The sequence below is a fragment of the Artibeus jamaicensis genome, unplaced genomic scaffold, assembly GCF_021234435.1.
Source record: "Artibeus jamaicensis isolate MK-2021 breed Jamaican fruit bat unplaced genomic scaffold, CSHL_Jam_final contig_426, whole genome shotgun sequence".
Lineage (NCBI taxonomy): Eukaryota > Metazoa > Chordata > Mammalia > Chiroptera > Phyllostomidae > Artibeus > Artibeus jamaicensis.
In genome coordinates, this window is record NW_026521826.1 from 9,101,975 (window position 1) to 9,123,990 (window position 22,016).

General features: G+C 44.9%; 1 protein-coding gene across 8 annotated transcripts in view; it reads left to right on the forward strand.

The window, feature by feature from the left end:
- Window positions 1–22,016, forward strand: part of CELF2 (CUGBP Elav-like family member 2) — a 503,518-nt gene that overhangs the window by 333,099 nt on the left and 148,403 nt on the right. For all 8 annotated transcript variants that reach the window (XM_053665830.1, XM_053665833.1, XM_053665829.1 and 5 more), the window contains one exon: window positions 12,148–12,344. In XM_053665830.1, coding sequence (XP_053521805.1) covers window positions 12,148–12,344 — 197 coding nt within the window. The remainder of the gene's footprint in view (window positions 1–12,147; window positions 12,345–22,016) is intronic.

A 22,016-nucleotide genomic window follows, 5' to 3' on the forward strand; every position in this document is an offset into this window, starting at 1 on the left:
CATCCTAAGATGTGATTTAGAGAATTAAAAACCAGCAGAGTAGACTGTCACTTGGACTTTGCCTTTCGGGACACGGTTTTGTAGTATGACAGACGCATGTTTGTGTCACAGGGAACCAGACACAATGAGCTGACGTGTAGAATTCTGGAAGTCATCTTGGAGCAAGTCTACAAACTTGGCCGTTTTTTCTTCTCATTCTTCTGCAAATTTCTTTAAGTAGGCTATAAACTTGGCAGGCTTTTTTTCATTCTTTTGCAAATTTCTTTACGCAGGCGATCAGAGAGGCAAATGTTTCGGATTGCTATCTAGGAATTTAGTGCAGTCATGGTAGAACATCTCATTGTCATAGTAGAGCATCTCATTGCCTTTTTATATCAGAACAGAAAGATTCTAGAAAATTCACGATTCGTTATCTATTTCATTTTAACTTTCTAAAACTCAAGTTTATCTTTTTTTAAATTTATTTTTAGACAGAGGGGAGGGAAAGGAGAAAGAAGAGAAACATCAGTGTGTGGTTGCTTCTCGAACGCCCCCTACTGGGGACCTGGCCCATAACTCAGGCATGTGCCCTGACTGGCAATCAAACTGGTGACCCTTTGGTTTGCAGGCCCGTGCTCAATCCACTGAGCCACACTAGCCAGGGCCTCAAGTCTTACCTTAAGTATTTTTTTTTAGATTTTATTTATTTATTTTCAGAGAGAGAGGAAGGGAAGGAGAAAGAGTGGAAGACAAACATCAATGTGTGGTTGCTTCTCATGTGTCCCCTGCTGGGAACCTGGCCTGCAACCCAGGCATGTGCCCTGACTGAGAATCAAACTGGCAACCCTTTGGTTCCGAGCTCGTGCTCAATCCATTAAGCTATGCCAGCCAGGGCCTTTTGTCATGTCTTGAAGAGAAAGAATTAAAGTTTACTTCTTGATCGGTGAACAAGCATAATTTACTTTAGAAAAACAAGCTCCTGCAAGGCAACACTCATTTCTGCCCTGGTCCCCACCCACCTCCCTCACTTCTGCTAGCCAATCAACAGCAAGAACAGTAATAACAGGAGGTAAAAATGAAGCAGAAAGATAGCAAAAATTAACTCCCAAAGAGCTGAAGAGTCTTGGCAATATCGGTTGCTGCATTTAATGACAACAAGTTAGATGCTACACAAATCTTGACTTGTGATACTCACAGGAGTGTTACAATGAACGAGAAAGTAAAATATGAGGTACCTGGAGCCCCCAGGGGAATGAGACCAGCTTAATAGCTAAGTTTGCAGTAGAGATGAAAGATCATCCTTTAAGGCAGGGGTCCCCAACCCCCAAGCTTCGGACTGGTACCAGTGCGTGGCCTGGTAGGATTAGGGGCAGGACTGCACAGCAGGAGGTCAGCAGAGAAGCTTGGCTCCCATTCCTCCCTGAGCTCCACGCCCTGACTGCATGCCCCTCACCCCCACACTCCACAGTCCCTGGTGCCAGACAGGTTGGGGACCACTGCTTCAAGGCACCAGCTCTCTTTATTATTTCATTTTAAAGGAATTCTTCTTAATAATAAGTTATATATTTCCCTGCCTCCTTACACAGATTGTATGAGCACAGTGTGACCCATTAGATGAGCTAAGATCGTTGTTAGGCATATTAATTTTTCTGCTGTGCTGCTGTCCACGGGAAGTTCTGGAGAACATAAGTTGGCCCAGCTCTGAGTGGGCTTCCACTGCTGGGCCCATTCCGATGCTCACGTACGTCAGTGGTCACTCCGTGGGCCACCTGCTGCAAGCCGTCCCATGTGCTACTTCTAATCTCCTGTGCCAATGAAATGCAGATAATGAAGACTCAGAAAACCACATAATATAAGAAATCTTTGTGGAAGGGATCAAGAAGCTCCCCAAAGGGTTTAAAGGGCATAACACGAGAGCAGGAACTTTCTGTCACACATTTTGACTGTTCTGGGATCCTGTATTTCCGAACTTTGTTGTGTTGGTGTTTCACAAACACATGAACTTGAAGGCATTATCAGGAAAAAAAATAAAACATCTGAACTAATAAATAGGTTAGTCTACAGAATCACCTGTCTCTTCACAAATGGATTCTGTTTTATGACCTAAACTACAGTCATTAATATAAAGTAATTAGTTCCTATTTACTGTCAACTTTTGATTCTCCAGATCATTGGGAGAAGCAGTGACATTACTAATCTCCCACACATTTGTATCTAATCTTATACTACTGGCTGCATTCCTTTGGCCGGCATTCAATTTAAGTTGTATTCCTTGATTACACATCATTTATGACAGAGGAAGGCTGGCCAAAAGAAGGTGAAGAGAGACCAGCCTGAGATTAAATTCTGCCATTGATAAATGATGAAATGAATAATGAATGGACAGATAATCAATATTTAACGGAAGAGTAGATAGAGTTCTGAATGCCAGTCAAGCACAAAGGTCAGTAAAGTCTTTTGTCCTGTAGTTCAAAGTAGGAGAGAGAGCTCACTGAACAGTTCCACGATAGTTTTATCATCAGGATAGCTAAAATTAAAATTAAGACAGTGGCTGGGTTGGAAAAAGGGGACCCAGAGGGCATCGGAGACAAATAGGCATGTAACTCATTGGCAGTAGGTATATTGACCCTCAAATTCAATGGAACAGCACTAGATGGAATAACATGGTTCTTTATAATAATGGTGGCAAATTGTGTAATGTGTGATTTAATTTTTACAAATGTTAAGACTCCTCGCTGTATTAAATCTATTCGTTCAGAAAATGTGTCAAAGATACAATGAGACTGAGTAGAAGATCAGATCGGACGGTTGCATGGACATGACCAGGGCAGTGACTTTCATAGGAGTCGTAGCGAATGAATGGCACATTGGACAGATGATGGGGGTGGGCCTTTAAGGACGGCAGTGGGTTTCCAGTTCATGGCACTGCCAGCGAGTGGTGGTGGGGGGAGGCTGGGCTGTATCCCCCAGTGTGAGGGCCAGCAGTATGTGTGAAGGTCGTCCAGCTGTGGGTCTGTGTAGGTGCTCTCTCTGGTGTTGCTCAGGTCCCCACCTCAAATGCTTGCTTGTGGGAGAGGGGCACAGGCCCCTGCTATCTCTCAAGTCTCTGCACCCTTGTCACAGCCCAGTTTTTCACTCAGTTTTCTTTCCATCTCCTTGCCAACTCTGTGAAACAGTACAGCTTATCATCCTTCACCTTTGATTTTTTTCAGATTCCATTTGAAAATTGACCACAAGGTAAAGTGTGGTTTACAATGCTGAATGCCAGTCCCTGCAGCCAAAGTAGTCACTTGTTGTTGGCTTACCACAGGCCCTGTATATATTGCTTTGTTCTGGGCCGTATCACTTTGTGTTTGAGTTTTATGTTGTGCATATGTTTGTCTCTTCTCATTGGCTGAGCAGCTTAAGGGCATAAACTAGATATTTTTCAACTCTCTCCTTCAAATATAGCACCATACCTGGCATAAAGCAGGTCTTCAATAACTGTAATCCGAATTCAAGAAAATGACTATGTGTGAGAATAAACCTTACATGAGTTTGAAGTCCACTTTTCCCACTTCAGTGAGTGGTGTTGTGAATCCTCTCCAGTTGCTTTCTGTTGCATAAATAAGTCCTGTTCTATTTTAGACAAAGTTGAAAGTGGGAGCTGTTTGCTTTGAGAAGCAGAGATGCTAAAACCTAGATACCTGGTACCAAGCACCACGCCCGTGTTGTTTGTGACCGAAAGTTATACATCCCTCGTTGTCATCATTTGCTGCTTGAATAGGAATATGGGAGACATTTTTGGTGAAAATCAATGTTCAGTTAGGGAAGTTCAGACCAGTGTTGTGTTTCCTCCCACATTTGTCTGCATTTCATGACTCACGTTTCTGTTAACTGTTTGACGGAGGGGGGCAAACTAGTGTCTTCTCCGTCATCCACAGGGCCATTTACAAGTCCTTGACCAAGCAAACAGGTGACCTTGGCAGCTTTTAGCTACACCTAAAAGGGGGTGCCCACCCAGAGCCCCGCGGCTCCCTGTCTCCGCCCCTTTCGCCATCAGTAAAGTGGGGGCAGTAATCCTGACCTCAGCCGTGGGCAGAGGATTAATTAACATGAGCTCCTGCAGCACTTGCAGAATCTGAAGCCCGATATAAATCTTCTGTGTGATTATTATTTCCCTGTTGCCATTTCTAAAAGTTCATCTAAGAAACCTGTCCCTAAGCAAATGCCTTCTGCTCTGCTCTGAAGTCCACTGAACTATTTCTGGTAAATCACCCAAGGCGGTGAGTTCCCTGGACACGGCCTTCACAGCGAGGGTTATTGTGGGTTCAGACTGTAGGTGCCCCCTGGATGCCTCCAAATTTACTTCTTTTGAGGGGGGGTTCTAGCTTTCTGCCTTTTACTAGCAGTCAAGTAGAGGTAAAATAATAAGGTTACCTTTTTGCTTGGTGAGCCCAAAGCCCCGTGTTTTGCAGCCTTTTCTGCAGGAATAGCATTGCATTTCACCCTCATAAACAACTGATGTGCCCTGTATGGATGTCCCCTGATTCACAATAGTTTGACTTCAGATCTTCTAACTTGATGCTGTTTCGAAAGCCATATGCATAATAAGTTACTTGAGGTATTCAACACTTTATTATAAAGTAGGCTTGCCTTAGTTGTTTTGCCCAACAGTAACTAAGACAAGTGTTGTGGGCACTTAAGTTAGGCTTGGCTAAGCGGGGATGTTCACTAGGCTAGGTATATTAAGTGTTTTCTCAACTTAATGAGATTTTCAGCCTAGGATGGGTTTATCAGAATGTAGCCCCATCTCAACTTGAGCAGCATCTGTATAGCTTTTAGACCTCCAATCCATACAGTCAAACATTAACTCCAGCAACCCACCAGAACGCCCATCACAGATAGGTTCTTTCTTAGTTGTCTATGAATGGAACTGATGTCCTATACATTCTTAATAAAATTTTATTCAAATTTTGGTAAAGCAGCCCTGGCAAGTGTGGCTAAGTGGATTGAGCACCAGCCTGCAAACCAAAAGGTCTTTGGTTCAATTCCTGGTTAGGGCACAAGCCTGGATTGCAGGCCCAGCCCCTTGTTGGGGGCGAGCAAGAGGCAACTAACTGATCAGTGTTTCTCTCACATCAATGTTTTTCTCCCTATCTTTCTTCCTTCCCCTCTTGCTAAAGAGAAATAAATCTTTAAAAAAAATTTGGCAAAGCATAGGGATGACCATATTGCATATAAGTGAACTTACAGGAAACTTGAACCTTTTCTTCAGAAGAGCACAAACTAATTTATTTACAATTTGAGCATTCGGAGAAAGACTTCGCTTCCTGCAGACTTCGCTTTCAACCTGTGTGCCACAAGAATTTTTAAAACACGCGGTACCTGACTCTTTAGTGAGGGGCACTGACTGCTTTTCCCTTAGATCTTCAAATAAAATGGTGACAACAGCCAGTACAGCAATAGCTGCTCATTGTGAATGAATCAAAATTACATCTATTTTGTGTGTGTGTGTGAGATCGACAAAAAACCTGTTTTTTGGTGTGCCACAGACCTTTTAGCAGTTAGTTTATTTGTGCCACAAGATGAGAAAGGTTGAGAAACCACTGACTTAGAGTAGCATTTGATTCCAGGGGTCATGTGGATCCATGAATTCAGCAGATCCGCAGATGTCCCCCCTCAGAGGTTTGGGGCCCATTCTGCATCGCTGTGGCCATGACTCACAGCGCCTTGGCTACACTTGGTAAATGGTAACAGTACCGTCCAGGTAAGTACAGGAATGGCATTGGTTTGGTCACCTGATCAGGGAGGAAACATACCCAGAGAGTTTTGTCGAGTTTACCAGAACCACTCAGCAGGCAGGATCCCGCCACAGTTGGCACGCAGCTGCACCAGTGGGTGACAGAAGCGCTCCGCTGAACAGCATCACAGGAGACGGAGGCTTTCTTCGTGGTGACGCTGCAGTGGTGCTTTTTCAGAGGGAGACACAATTCCCAGAGCATGAGTTTGGATGCCGGCGGATTCCTTTGCCTAAATAAGAGTCTGTGGTGAGTTTAGAGCAGAGGGTGGAGGCTCCTGGTCAGGGCCTTAGCCAGGTCTCTGGTGTATTCTCCGTGGTGTGGGGAAGAGCTGACGCTGTGCCCAGGTGCCACACCCTCAGTCAGTCAGTCGAGGAGAGAATTCTCTTCTTAAATGATAACAGCAGCATGGCAACATAAGAGATGATTCCTTATGCTGGATTTCATGCCCATTCTGTTGCCCGCCAGAAGGCGCCAGGCCGGTCACCAGGTTCTTTCTGCTTTTCTCTCATTCAGGTCCGTCTTAGACATTTTCCTGTGAATAGCAAACAAAGCCTGTTCCTTCGTGTGCTGTTATTTAAGTACAGCTGATATTAAAAAACAGTTCCTGGGCCCTTTGAAAGAGCGGCCTGTCGGCTCACTGAGATGGTGGGACTGCAGTTGAGATATTAGGAAGAATTAGCACAAATTGAGAGAAATGATGCTTTGGCAGCAACCCCAGGCCACCAGCCTCTCAGCGGCTGTCTGAGCCTGCAGGCTGCTCTCACAGCGTAGGTGACACCTCGTCAGCTCCCTGGCCTACCCCATAGTCACTTGTGAGGGCCAGGGACTAAATTGGACACAGACAGGGAATTGCCCCAAGGTTGCAGGCAGCTGGTCATGTTATATAAATTATCTTTTCTATATATCATTATCTGGATCCACACCACAACTGTAGGATTACAGAATTTAAGAGCTACATAGAGCCCTGGCTGGTGTAGCTCAGTGGATTGAGCACGGGCCCGTGAACCAAAACATCACGGTTCGATTCCCCGTCAGGGCACATGGCTGGGTTGCAGGCCAATTCCCAGCAGGGGCCAGTTCCCAGCAGGGGATGCACCAGAAGCAACCATACATTGATATTTCTCTCCTTCTCTCCTTCCCTTCCCTTCTAAAGATAACTAAATAAAATTTTTTAAAAAGAGCTACATAGAAACTATTTTGCCCTTTGTTTTACAAGTGAGGAAACTGAGGCACAGGGTGGTTACACAGTGTGCCAGGGATCCCATAGTTAATTCAGTGCAGAGCCACAACGGGAACCCAGGCCCGCCGGCCCGCCGGCCCACTGGCGTGCTGCGGTGCACCATGCCGCTCTCCCGGCCCCTTAGTCCTGTTTTCCTAAAAGAACCTCCTAATGGAATAATGGCTTAGTGAATCCCAACCCTAATCAGTTTTTTTCTGAAGGTATATTTACATTTAGAGCTATTTAAATTTCCAGTGAAATAAAGTGAAACATTCAGTTTCCCAGTTGGACTAGCCACATTTCGGGTCTTTAGAAGCCTCAGGTAGGCAGTGGCCACCACACGGGATTGTACAGATCACCCAGTGTCTCCATCGTTGTGGAGCTGGGCAGGACTGCTGCAGGATAGCCCACAGAACAAAAGGAAAACGATAAAATGTATGGGGATAGTAACATGATAAGTACCAAGGAGATTAGCTATCTTTGTATAGAATTTTTCCAGGACAGGGCATCTTTTCGTGTTGGTTTTGGGTTTGTATAGCTTCCAAAGGTGGCATTTTACGTCCTTTTCTCAGCATTAATATAATTATTTACAGCCACTTGGCATTTCTCACACCCCTTTTGTAAGTTTGTTGTTTTTCCTTTTATGTAAATAAAGGGGATAAAATGCAGAAGGTTGATGTCTAAGGAACAAAGGAAAGAAGAAAAATATCAATTCCTTTGTTTCCATTCTCCAAAAGAAACCTTGCAATTCTCTGGGCCTTATAAAAGCTTGTTGTCCTGGAATTAATAATGGTAACAATAATGATGATGATACACTTCAATCAATTATTATAATTTTAGTATTTTACTGCTTAGAGGCACCTCCAAGGATTTTGCGTATCTTCCGCTGACCTGCTTCTCCTCGCTCCCGAGTGGAGTAGGGGAGTAGGTCAGTGCCTGCGCTGAGAGCAAACCGTCAGCACTCTCATTCTTTCCCCAAACGCCATTGTGTTTCCCTCCTGGCTCTGAGACTGATACCACCAATGCCCGCTGGTCTGCTTCCATATGGCATCTGTCCGGGAGGAGCCTTAGCATTGGCTGTTTGCCAAGAGCAGAATTGGCGCTCGGGATTTTGTAGTTTGTTGGGCTGGTGCCAGCACAGTTGTGCTTGTGTCCAGGGCCTGCAAGTGGCCACCGAGTCCACGGGAAATATCATCCTAGAGGAGCCCTTGGAATATTAAGCAGTGACAGTTGGCCTTTGTATCCTACTGTGCCCGGGTTCTGCAGGCACCTCTTCTGAGGGGTGTGACATAGGAAAAGTCACGTTAGCTTCATGGCTCTCCATTACTTCATTTCCAAAATGGGGATAATGATTTCAGCTTCCTGGAGTTATCATGCTAGTGGATGTCAAACACCTTGCGAAAGGTTTTTAGAAAAGAGTAGGCCCTCAATAAACAGGGTTTGAATGTGAATTAATTCCTTGCAGGGGTTGCTTAGGACATCTGGGAAGTACGAGAAGCGAGTTAGTCTAATTTTCTAAGCCGGATACCAGATTCTAGTAACCAGACCTTACTGAGAGTCTTACTCATATGTAGGGTATCTGTTCCCATATTTACTCCTCTGAAGAGCACATTGGCTCTCTGTGGCCTCTGGCAAGTACCCCCAAAGGTTTATAACTGTTGGACACACAATTTCTGGTTTATTTGGAAGTGTCAGTGCTGACATCCCCATGAGGACAAAAGTCAGTAAGTCTCTGCAAGAAATGAGCCTCCGCCTGGCAGAACGTTGCAAGTCCAAAGCAGAAGGAACTTGCGCACATTGGAATGGAGTTAATCAGGCAGTTGCTGTACCCTTAGGGCCAGGGACACAGTGACCTGTGGGTCACGGGTGCAGTGGGACCACCTGCCCAGCACAGAAACTTTCCTTGCCCAAGAGGTGCTGCTGTCGTTGTTGCTTTGTGTGACCACTAGAAGTCCCTGGATTTACCTAAGGAAGGGATTGTTAGGCAAATTTGATGTCAATCTTTGGGATGATTGTTTGCAAAATGCAAGTAGTTAGGAGGGGATGTGGGTGAGAGGCACTCATTTAAGTGACTCTATGGGAACAGAAAGGAAAGGAATCTGTGGAGATGGAGACACTTCTGTAATTATTGAGAAATGTGGAGTGAACACTCTGAAGTTTAGCACTTCCCACAGATAGAAAGAGAACAGGTGTGTGTGTTTCTTGCATTGGTACCTGTTATTTGCCATTGGGATTCCAGGGACCCAGTAGGTCTTGCTCTTGGCCTTGTCTTCTCATAGATTTGCCATGAGCTTTACACTCTCAGTCCAAGGCAGACTGATGCAGAATTTGGCCGCATGATGGATTAGAAATATTTTGTGCTTTGGAGTTTATTGGACCTAGGTTTGAATTCTACTTCTATAATTTATAAGCTGGTAATTTTAGGAAAGGAACTTATTTCTCACCTGTTTGCATCTGGAAAATAATACTTTCTCTAGAATTGTCACAAGGATTAGAAATAATGTATGAAAAGCACCTAGCATAATATCTGGCTTATAAATGCTCATTAAAAGGTACATATTATTATTATTAGTTAGGATATGAGTTGTGTTTGCGTCTATACTATGAGAAAAGTTGGATTGAAAAGTACATGTGTGATGGCCACTCATTTCAAGTGCATCACAACTGCAAAGAGATTTAAAAAAAATTGTGAACACTTACTAGACGTTCATTCTGGGCCATGCCCTGTGCTAAAGCACGTGACTGTGGGAGATGGAGCCTCTATTCCCATTTGACAAATGGAGAGTCTGAGGCCCAAGTGGCACAGTTGGGTGGGGTGCCAGGACTCCGAGGCCATGCCCTGAGCTCCCACACCCCACTGCCTCAGGATGGTAGGAGATCTCCAGCTGTTTCTGAAGTGTGGCCGATGGGAGAGGGAGTATAAATTTGGGTTCACCGACAGACAAAAACCAAAGGTGTAAGGGGCGTCTTCTCAGTCTCCTCTCCTTTATGCACCACGGTGAGTGCATTTTTTGAGCAAGTAAAACTGGCCCCTCGTTTGAAGAGACATTAAGGAGTGCTTGCTCCAGAATTCTCGCTGTCGACATTAGCACTGTATACTCTCATCTAGCTCCTCCGCTGTGCTAACTGTTCTGCACAAACCAGATGGAACAACCCCAATTTCTGAACTTCCGTTCTCTCTTAGCTTAGATGAGTGGCGGTGCCTTCCTCTTTTCATTCTAGCTGATTGTCAACAGCACTAACCACAAGTCCTTCCTGTCCCAGAAATAAGTCTTGCCCCACTCTGAGCTCTCAACGAGCTGTGAACGCTACATTCTGCTCCCTGTAGAGCTCTGTCACCTCCACCCCACCAAAGTTAGCTCCGAGGGGTTAAGGTGTTTATTGAATTCTCGAAGGGCGATTTGAAAAGAAGTAAAGGTGCACAATAACCATTGATCTCTAATATAAACAAGCATTACATTACACCCAAATTGTTGCAAGAAGATTTTGTGCTCCGTATTTTATTTAGCAGAACATTTTATGTAACAATAAGGTTGATTAGAGAAAGCTCTGAAATTGCTTCAAGTTAGACAGTTTGTTTATCTCAAGGATAAAAAAATAAAATAAAATAAAATGGTAAAGGAGGGAGATCAAAAGGAAAAAGTAAAGCCAGGTCCTACTAAATAGTATTTGCCATTATTTTGAACAGCGAAAATGACACCTGCCACTCGCAGTGACATTTTAGTGTATGTGGGGCCCTTTTTGACTTCTCTGCCTTTGGGGCTGGGACCTGGATGCTGATCATGGACATGGCTCTGTAGATATTTTGTCTGCCAGGGTTGCACTTGTTTAAGTGCATTTGATTTTCATGGGCTGAGAAGCTAAACCAAGAGCACAGTACTACAAATGAATGCCGCTCAGGACATTCAGCCCTATCACTTGGCGGAGTCAGTGGATTTAGGGGGCATTCAGAGGGTGGAAGACAAAGAAGGCATGTGTTGTTTTTGCTTTATTATTTACCTGAAGGTCATAGTTGGGGGGGGGATCCAAGTAAAAAAATGAACACCATCATCATCATATTTCATGATGATGACTAGAATTTCAGGCTCTAAACAAGCCTTCTCTCTTCCAAATGGGGGCTTTGGAAAGCTTGAGGAAGATTGATATGTCAAGGATTATGTTCATGCTCTTTGTATCATCCCCAAATATTTACTGAAGCTAGGAGAAGAAAAGGCAGACTTTCCTCTTTTCTCTTCCAAACGTGTGATTGTTTAGAACTCAAGTGCAACATCTGGAAGTCAGACATACAGAGAGCTTTATGGAGTGTGAAAGATTTGAAATATTCAGTGTCCTTTAGCGGGAACTCAACTTTCTGGGCTTGCAATTTTTTTTTTCCAGCACAAAGCAGGCAATTCTGAGGTCGCTTTTGCCTCTCTGAATTAAACCCTTTGTGCATGGGTCCCATAAACAATGTGCTTTTTAAACGGGAGCCCCCTCCCCGCCCTGGCCCTTTTCTCCAGCGTAGGCAGCCAATCGGCTGCACCCAGCCGCATTGCTGGAGCACTTTCCATTCTGAGCAGCAACAACGTACTAATTTGATGCACACATGGACGCCTCGCACACTCTGCAAATTCATCATCAGCATCTTGCATTAGTCATCTGACGGACTGCCAAGTGTTTCATTTTCTTTTCATGTGACTTTATCATTATCACCTCTCTTCTCCTCCCAAAAACCTCCTAAAAGGGGAGGAGAAGGGGGAAAATCCAGCAGAAATCCAGCCCTGCCTTTCTTTCCACACGAGAGCCAGTGTGAGGCTGATAAGGCTGCGGATGCATTGATGGCAGCCTTGCAGAAGGAGACCTGCACTTAACTTGCAGCTGCCTCCTGAGCCGGGTTTCAAGATGTCCACGCCCCGGGTGACAGCCGGCAGGGCGCTGCCTGGGGCTCGGGCGAGGTGCTGAACGGCAGCAGCTTGCAGGGAGAGCCCGCTGCCGCTGCCACGGAGGAGCACCCTAATGGTGCCTGTGCTTTGTTTTAGTTCATCAAATTTCTACGACTCATTAGGCACTTTGCCCCGAGCTCCTCTTCTTCCTCCTTCCGCCTCAGCCTGCCCCCACCCCCCTGTTTTTTCTTCCTGCCCCTGACCGTGCAGCCCTAACTCTGGCTCCCGGTTCCCTTTTTGACAGTAACGGCACAGCCAACAAGATGAACGGCGCTTTGGATCACTCAGACCAACCAGACCCAGATGCCATTAAGATGTTCGTCGGGCAGATCCCCCGGTCTTGGTCGGAAAAGGAGCTGAAAGAACTTTTTGAGCCTTACGGAGCCGTCTACCAGATCAACGTCCTCCGGGACCGGAGTCAGAACCCTCCCCAGAGTAAAGGTACGGTCTGGCGGGTGTGCAGCCGGGTGTGCGCGGGCGGGGGTGGCTGGGGTTGTGGGCCTCCCCGGGCGTCGTGGGCATCGCGGGAGGGAGAACCAGGAGTGGGAGCCGCCTGCTGCCCCCGTGCCCCGTGGCCAGCCGGCTCCTCCCCGAGCCCCCGCCCCTCTCCAGCCTTGCGGGCAGGTGGATCCAGCTGGCCTGGGACGCGGGGAAGGAGGAGCGGAGGGCGGGGGCGCGGCCGGCCTCTGTCCAGGCGCGTGATTGCTCTCGGAGGTCACTTTCCAGGCAGCGCAGGCTCCTCTTCTGCTGTGGAGTGACTGCTTCTCAAAGGAATAGTGTTTCTCAGCCTTGCATTTCAGGAGTAACTCTTTCTACCCCTACCTCCCCATTATTGCTCATGTAATTACAATTGCATTTCACTTTTCCATAGCCTGTGGGGATCCTGAAATGCCTTATAAACAGTTAGTGTGTTACCACTGGTCTGAGGAAGAAAGAATACACTTTTAGGAGGGACATCAATTCTTGGGATCCAGATGGGCATCCTTAGATGCGTTTGGCGGCAGGAAGTAACACCCTAGTGGCCTGAAATAGTTAGCACACCTTCAAAATGCTTGTGGTTTACGCCCTAAGCAGTGGTAAGATTCACGTGTACCAATCTGGTGGTTTTTAACTGCCTCCATTTTAAGATGAGGGTGATGGTGAGGGGTGGGGGTACAGTTATTAAAATAGAGGAAAGTCAGAAACCTCTGTACCACACTGAAGTTTCTTTGTATTGGACTCATGCTTTGCAAGCTCTGTGTATACTGAATTGAAAATATTTCCTCTGCTGCTGCTGCTTGGTTGGCCTCTGTTGATATTTTAACCTTGCTTTGGTAATTTTGTTCTTTCTCCGTTCTTGGTCTCCTGGTCTTTCTGTGAGTCCACACTTCCTTTTTCTCTATATCTTCATATGTCTCTTTGGCCTGTTATCTTATTCCTGCGCAGCCTCCTACAAGCTCATTGTTGAGCACATGAACGCCGGCACACACTTTTCTCTGAGCCTCTTACTGTCAAGGTGAAGGGATAGGACTCAGGAATCATTGAGACACTGGCGTTCTGTGACTTCGAGAAGTGGGCCATCTCTTGTTCCCTATACTATTTGCAGGAATCTGACAGGACTTCTTAGAACCTTTGAAGAAATATAAAAGCGTAATACTTACTTATGAAGGTAAACAGACACACCTTCAGATTATGTTCATCAGGCCCTCATTTTCTATCTCAGAGCATAATCATATAACACCAAGAGTGTTTTCAAAAGGACATCTATAAGATTTTGTCACCACAAACTTAGTTGCTCCTAACTTGAAAAATGGGAAATTAGATAGCTATAACAAGAGGATCAAAAATTAGGGCAATGTTAGAAGAACCGTTGTGAGTTGTATTCCTACCCTGTTTTCCTACATGTTTCCCAAATGGAGAGAGGACTAGAATTTGTTTTTTTAATACTAGAGTTCTCCAGTATCCTACTGAGGGAAGACTGACCAGGACTGAACTTGGCAAGGGAGGGCCCTCCCGCCATGTAGACCGACACCCACAGGACCCTGGGCCAGAGGCAGTAACGGGCGCCCCAGAGCAGCCAGCCGCCACAGTTGGTTCTTGACCAGGGGAGTGTGCCTCCATTTTATTCAGCGCTTTTCGAGATGACCTCTGATGCAACGGTCAAAACTCACTTATGGTTACAATGCCTGGTTACTTGTATCCTGTCTCTGGATCCCACATGTCTGCTGTTAGCCAAAAAGACCTTTCTCTGCATCACCCGAGAACTTGTGCACGGCCTAGTTCTCTTACCGTTTTCTCTCTCTCTCTCTTTTATGGTATTCCTCTGAGCAGGCTCCTCATCGGAGTCTGTCTGAAACTACACGTTTTGTGAACCTCACTGGGCTTTATAACTAACTTCACTGAAACAGTTTGCATAAACCCACGGTCTCGGAGGGATGGGGAGCCCGGTGTGGGCTTTCTGAGCCCGTGCTCTGTACCACGTCCTGTGTTAGGAGTTTTCCGTATGTTCTCTTGTTTAGTTCTTACTGAAATCCTGAAAGTAGGTGGTATTAGTCACATTTTGCAGATGAGGCTCAGAACAAGTTAAGAGATGCAGCCCAGTTTACCCAGCTGGGAAGAGGCAGAGTCGAAAGGAAATTTGAGCGCAGTCCATCTGTCTTCCTGTGCTACACCATCTTTCCTCTCATGAGATGAGGCCACAGACCAGCCTTCTTCTTTATCTCAGTGTTCCCAAATGAAAAGAAGGAATTTTGCCCTTTTAGAAGAGCAGGGTCGGTTTGTTTCTCTCTTGGTGTTTAGTTTTTATACTCATGGGTTTAGACTGTACATCACTCCAACTCATGGCATCATGGGATAGAAGTTACAGGTGAAATCATTCAAATCTCACCTTTGGAAATGTAGGTCAGTTCCCATTACTGTGAACTCCACGTCTCACATCAAGTACTGCTGGAAGTGCATGGGCTGTCAGCCAGAGCTTGCAAGGGTTTTTGTCATACAGGCATCCCTGTTGTAATGGTATTTGTTGTTACGGGATTTGAGCTGTATAATGACATTCCTCTCGAAGGATTAGAGCCCTTAGCTGCTTATGTTCAGAGAGCAATAACCACTGTTCTTCGTTGCACCGATACCTATGTGTGTCCTTTGTCATTTGCCCATTCATGTGTAATGTGGGACCCCATGTTTGCGTTGGTGCTGACTCTGCCAGCAGAGTACCATCACCGTGTTTTCCCACTGCTGACGCCAGAGCCTCAGAAATTAGAATTGTGAAGCACTCTCTGAGTGTGGTGTAAATGATGTAAGTCAGGCTTTTGGAGTGGCCTTGATTTGTTGCCTTGCTGATGTCAATGATTCCAGGGATGGAGACCCGGTCAAGGTGCTACCAAATCCAAGTAGTAAGATTTTTCTCTCACTTTGTACCTTGATGATCTGTTTAGTCTTGAGGCGTAAAAACTTTGTTCCATTTTTTAAATCATCCTTTAAGAGTAAGAGCCTACATTATCTGTTTCTTCTCCCTGTAAAAGTATGTGTTCACCATGCAGGCTCAGCAAGTCTGGGGAACCTGGCTAAGTCAACTACTAGAACTTATGGAGAGCACATTTTATTCCATGGTCAGCGCAGTATATGGAATACCACACAGTACTTAAGAGCATGGCTTTTGAAGTCAGACAAGCCTACTTCATTTTCCAGCCCTACTGTTCCTGGGTGATGGCCTCAGGCACAGTATTTAATCCCATCTGAAAGTGGAGAGAGTCTTCACAGGGTTGCCGAAATGGAGCAGTCTGCTTTCACAGAGCTGGAATATAGTAGGAGATCGTGGTAGTGGTGGTTATTGTTACAATTATTATCATTGCCACTGTTCTCAAGAAGTTGAAGTCTAGTAGGGACAATGAGACCAGTACACAGGTAACTATAATCTGAAAAAACATGAAATAAGAAGAAGAGAGAGATGACCATATATGAACTACGGAAGTTCAGGGGAACAATGAATAACTTGTAGCTAGCAAAATAGGAAAAGATGGCATCTCTACTAAGTCTTTAAAAAATAGGATTTCAATATGTCAAACCAGTGTTAAACATTACATGTGGATGGACTGGCCCGAGTGACAGACACATCGAGGTGAGAAAGTGCAGATGACTTCTGGGAGCTCCGAATGCTCCCAGAGTGCAGAGGTAATGGGAAGTACATGAGATGAAATGGAAGAAGGGAAGGTCATGATGTCTGGAAAGATAGGCTCATTCCAGTTCTTAGAGGGCCTTAATTCTCAGACTACAATATTTTAATGTTATTTGCTAGATGAGTGAGGGTCTGCGAAGGGGAAAGGAGGCTGGGAAGCTGGTGCAGTGTGCTGTCTGAAGTACCCAGTTACGCAGGGACGCGGCATGTCACCGCAGTGGAGAGGGAGGAACTGAGTGATAGAGACATGACCGTGGTGGCAGGAAGGAGACTTGATAGCTAAATTAAGGCAGTGCTGACCAAGAGGCTTTGTTGTAACTGGGGAACATGGGAAAGCAGTCAGTGATGGTGGGAACGGGGAAGAGTGAATATGCAGTTTTGTTTTTCTTTCATTCAGTTTTGATTGTGTGGAGTCTCGGTGCCACAAAAGAGTCAAGAAGAACGCAGGCCAAGAGGAGCCATTGGACTTGGTGTTTGGGAGGGCCTGGGAGTGTTTCAGAACAGTGGAGGTCAGGGTTGGGAGAGGCTTACTAGGTTTAAACACAGGCCTGTGGGTGGAGAGTACCCTTTCCAGTAGTCTGATCGTGAAGGAAAGAGAGCTTAGGTATAGCTTGTTTCTTACAAGAAATGTAAGAAGGTAGAGTAAAAGGCAATAGTGAAAGTGGAAGGATGATAGGAATCAAGGTCCTTAAAAAGGCAGGGCGGTTGGTGGCTGAAGAGCACCCGTGAAAGGGCGGAAACATCCCATTTGAGACAGCAGGCAGTTAGGGGAAGTGACACAGAGCAAGTTTCAATCCAATGGGGGGAAATAAATACTCAGGACAGATGCCTTCAGTCTTTTCAGTAGGTAGTACATTTCTGAGGAGGTCGGGTGGCGCCAAAGAGTTAAGAGAAATGGAAACGGTTTAAAACAGCAGCTTTGGAAAATCCTATAGGGGAAAGAATTGCAAGAGCAGATGGGCCCGCTTACACTGAGGTTGTGTCGATGTAGAGTAGGTCCCAGTAGTTGTGGCTCTGTGATTGTCCATCAGTGGGCGAGCAGAGAAGCAGACATCGGCAACCTGAGTAGGAGATGAAAAGTCCGATGTGGCTGAAGGTCAGGAAGGATATTGAATGCATTAGAGTGTTCTCTGAGGTCTACAGTAGGGAAACTGGTAAAGACAGAAGGTAGCTCATGCTCTGGAGAAGAAAGAAGGGTTGAGGAGTTGGAGATTGTGAATGAGGGGCAGTGGAAGAGGTGGCAGTCGAGGTGGTGTTCAGTGAGACCAAGCTGGGAACCTCCAAACGGTAGGGAAATTCTGTGGTTTGGATCATCACTCTTTTGGTAGTTTAGTTTTAATCAAGTTATAACCCAGGATCATAGCACCCTGAAAAAGCTTATCCTAGCGCATGCTGGTTACCTTTGTCTAAGCTCAGCCAGTAAGGCGCTGCTCACCTGGTTTTACAGAAAAGAACACTGAGGGGTCTGTGCTAGGTGATTAGAATAAGAGCCTTTGGCGTCTGAGATGGGACGGTGAAATGGACCCTCCCTCCTAATCTGTTGCCTCGCTGATGCCGTTTTACCCTTGGCTTTGGCGCCTCCTCAGCCAGAGCAGAACTAGAAGTGGGAAGTGGCTTGTGTAGACTCTCACTGTGTGCCACAGGCTTGAAAAACAAAACTTCCTTTTTTCTTGAATTGTGCTCAGAGGTCATGGCGCAACTGCAGAGCTCCCAGTGCTTCACACCCAGAGCTTTCTGGGCGGAACAAAGATTAAATTCAAGGCTCCTCTGGGAAGATTATTAACTTTCAGTTTCAAAAAAGCAGCTTTTGTGGTGGTTCTGATGCTGTTAGCACTTCATGTTCTTGGTTGGTTAGGGGGAACAGTTAGGGGGATGTGGGGGACCGGCCTAGACAGCAGCTCATGATTCCATCCTCCTCTCTACCTCTGCTGGGCGTGGCCTGTGACAGAATGTGAGTCGCTTCTTTCCGTGGTAAAGACTTTACAGCAGTCTTCAGGAATTCATAGAGAGCAGGCTGACAGTGACCAGAAGGGAGAGGGGAGGGAATTTCAGGGGAAAAGGGGACGGGTTTGTAGGAACAAGTATGAAGGACACATGGACAAAACTAAGGCGGGTGGAAATGGGAGGGAGGTGGGGAGCATTGTGGGGGTGGGCTGGGATGGGAGTAAAAGACAGAACAACAATTAAAATAATTTTTAAAAAAAGAATTAATTAAAAACAAAAGTTTGTTCTAATCTCTTCCCATTTTCGTACTATTGAAAAGTTTCTGGAGAATGAGATGAGGTAGCCAGGAGCCAACAGGGAGAGGCAGAGAAGAGGACACCAAAGCCTAATTTTACTCATTGCAGAATTTGGCAGGAGGACAGCCCAGGGTCCAGAAGATTCTTCTGTGCTTTGGTAGAGTGAGAACAGGCCCTGGAGAGTCAGGAGACTTACAAATTTATTATCACAAGCTGGTTTAGAGAGTGCACCTCAATGTTTTTATTCTTACAATAGCAGTAATACCTGCCGAAGAGTTGTTTGACAGATTCAGTGAGAAAACAGTGTGACTGTTGCTAGTCGAAAGGGAATTGATAATCTTACAAACTTTATTCTTCTTTAAACTGTGAAAGTTTTGTAAAGAACACTTTCATTTCTTTCATTAATGGAACTGTACTGGAGGAGTGCGGTAGGAGTGGAGAGGTTCATTTTCACATTATATGCCTTGCTTTTCTTTCTAAAAAAAAAAAAATCTGTCAGAAACTTAGTAATAGAAATGGACTTGGAGCCAGTTTTTTTTTTTAAGTCATCTTGAAATCAGTAATTGAGGAAGAATTCACAGTGTGGGAAGATGAGCCAATTTTACATTTTAATGTACATGAGCAGAGGGTAGAATTTCTGCCCTGAATTTCTTGAAAATCAGAGCTGCTGCCCTAGATTTTCTGGGACAGTCCCAGTTTTGATGGTGCTGCCTCACCGGCCCGCCGGGAGGATGCTTTCATCCAGAATTAATTTTATGCTAACAGAAATCACTGTGTGACTTATTTTGACACCCTTTCTTTGTTGGCTGACCACGGTCAGTCCTACTAGATAAACGTAAAACGAGAAGAGAATTTTTGTATTCGTGCAGTCAGGAATCCTTATCACACCCTTGGGAGCGATGGAGTCATTCGTTATATTATATAGTTATAGTTCAAAAATTTAACAATTCTCTTTATTTTCAAAAACACAGACCACACCCATAGAACTGATTGACATACATGAGAGAAATGTTAGCTAAGTCTCCTTTAAGTTAGAGTGAGAAAGAATCTCTTTTAATACGCCACGCCCTGGCTCTGAGAGGCTGGGCAGTGTGTGTCCAGCACAGAACTGAATTTCTGTGGCTTGTATGAAAGACGGCTTCTACCCTGGACAGTCATGCCTCTCCTGGGCACGTTTTGGTTCCTACATATTTAGAGAAAACAAGAGGAAGACAGGGAAGGGGGGAGATAGAGAGGACACACCAAGAGAGCCAGAATCAAAGACAAAAAGAAATGACTCAAGGATGTTTCTAACCATTTTGTTTCCTTCTGTCTTGGGGGCATCAACTGGTCCCCAGTCATCTTGTCCCCAGTAGATTTGCATTTCTGGAATTAAAGTAGCAAAAGAAGAAAGACAACAGGCCCTGGACAAAATTTCTTGCTAGAAATTTGACATGAAAAAGAAACCCAGGGCTTCATGGCTTATGTCTGTTGAAATTCCTCCAACGCATATTACAGGTTGACCGCAAGAGCCAAGTCCTAGGGGATCTCACACTGTGCATTTCCCACTGGGGCATTTGTAGCTTGCCTGCTTGGAAGTCTTAGTCTCCTTTTTATTTGTACCCTACGAGATCGCTCCATGTTACACAATGGCACCACTCTGAGTTGCCATCCTGTGGGTCATTATGAAAGCAGCCTTTGGAAATGAGAAGTCCAGTTCCTGCCTGGTGACTCTCTCATCACTTTGAGACACATGCGCTCACCCGAGAGTTGGCTTAGCATGGCCTGCTGTCCCTTCCTCACTTCTGCTCCAGAGGCCCCACATAACAAGGCCATCGGGTTGCAAGGTTTACCTTCTTCCTTCCTCAAGCTTTGCTTCTAGTTAAAATTTAAAATGAACCATAGCTAAGGTATATTTTATGAGTGTTCAGAATGTTAGCATTAAAAGTATAAATAAAGCCCTGGCTGGTGTAGCTCAGTGGATTGAGCGTGGGCCTGCAAACCAGAGTATTGCGGTTCGATTCCCAGTCAGGGCACATGCCTGGGCTGCAGGCCAGTTCCCAGCAGGGGACACACAAGAGGCAACCATACATCGATATTTGTCTCCTTCTCTCCTTCCCTTCCCCTCTACAGATAAATAAATAAAATCTTTAAAAAAAAAGTATAAATAAAATGATCATGTACCTTTTGAAGAAGTTTCTTATCTGTTAGAATTCCAACCATAATAAAATGCACAGTGCTGTTTAGTACCGTTTTTCTTGTCATGTGTTCATAGATTCTTAAAAGAATGAATTTTGATCCTTGGACACCTGGTCCCAGATGCTAACAAGGTTTTAGCCTTGAGGTTGCAGATTCTTTGTTTCCTTTCCAAATTTCTCTGGTCCTCAGACTGTGCATTCGCGTGCTGTGTGTGCTGATATTGGCTAACCCTGACCTCTCACCAGAACAGCTCTCCCTGCAGTTAGGCATACATGTGTTTGGATGCACCTTCATGAATAAATGCAGAGCAGTCATGATCTTCAGAACCACTGGAAGCAAAAAAAAAACGATGAAAAGAGAATTAGTCTAATGGGAAAAGGTAGAAACTAAACTAAAATAATGTGATTTAGCCACAGATTGGTATAGGTTTATATGCTCTAGTAACAGAAATGGTGGATGATAGTATGTTGGCTTTCAAGACAGTTGGTTAGAATAATTAAAAGTGTTTTGACCCACGCTGTGTAATTCAGTGGAAAATCAGACATCAGGTATCTCCATGATGCTGTGGAGATCACACTAGAGAAGTTTGCAGTGAACTAATTAAATGTATTAAAGAATTCAGTTTCAGATATCTAAGAATATTTCCAAATCCACTTTGGTGAGCATATATGATGGAGAAAGAATTATAGGAAGAAAAGGCCTGTGGGGAATGATGGATTATGATGTTCTCAGATTTCACCAGGCCTCTGTTCTGCTGAGTCACATAGACACCTAGGTAGCAAGCAAAAAAAAAAAAAAAAAGCAGGTTTTGCTATAAATGGAAAAGGGAGCTAGTTAGCTGAATGGGCAGGTTATAATGGCAAAAACTAATGGGTCCTGTAGAACGGGGATGGCAATTGAAACATCCAAGGCATTGGTATTAAGATCAATATTTTTTCACTTTCTATGTAAATGACCGAGAAAGATGTACCTAATCCAGTATCCATGTTCTGACATTAATTCAAATTGGAGAGACCAAATTGGAGGCATATATTCTGGACAGTAATCAGTTTGGAGAATAAAGAAATGTAATTTCTCTGTTTCTATTAGAGGATCATAAATTAGAATTCAAGAAATGAATTAAAAGATCGCACTCTTTAAATGACCCAGGATCTGATCACTGGAAAACACTGTTGGGTAGATTAGACCTGTGCGGGACAAGTTCACAGGTTAACCTGCATGGGGGCCCGGGCCCTTCACAGGCATTTGTAGGATTGTCTGTAGTGTCTGTAGTTCTTGCCAGCTAAGTCCGTGGAATGCTGCTCTTTCATTGCCTTCCTTTTATTTAAGGTAAAAAAATAAAATAAAACGCTTTCCAAACTCTTACAGTTTACTGGAAACAGCATCCTGGACATATAGAGAGACACAATAGGGAGAGTGAGGGGCATAAGAAACGAGGCTCTGACAAGTTAGTGGTCGAACACCCTCCTCCTGCTCCCCATGCTAAGTATTACAAATGAAGACACCAGACACCAGTGTTAAGGAGCAGGTAATTCACCACTC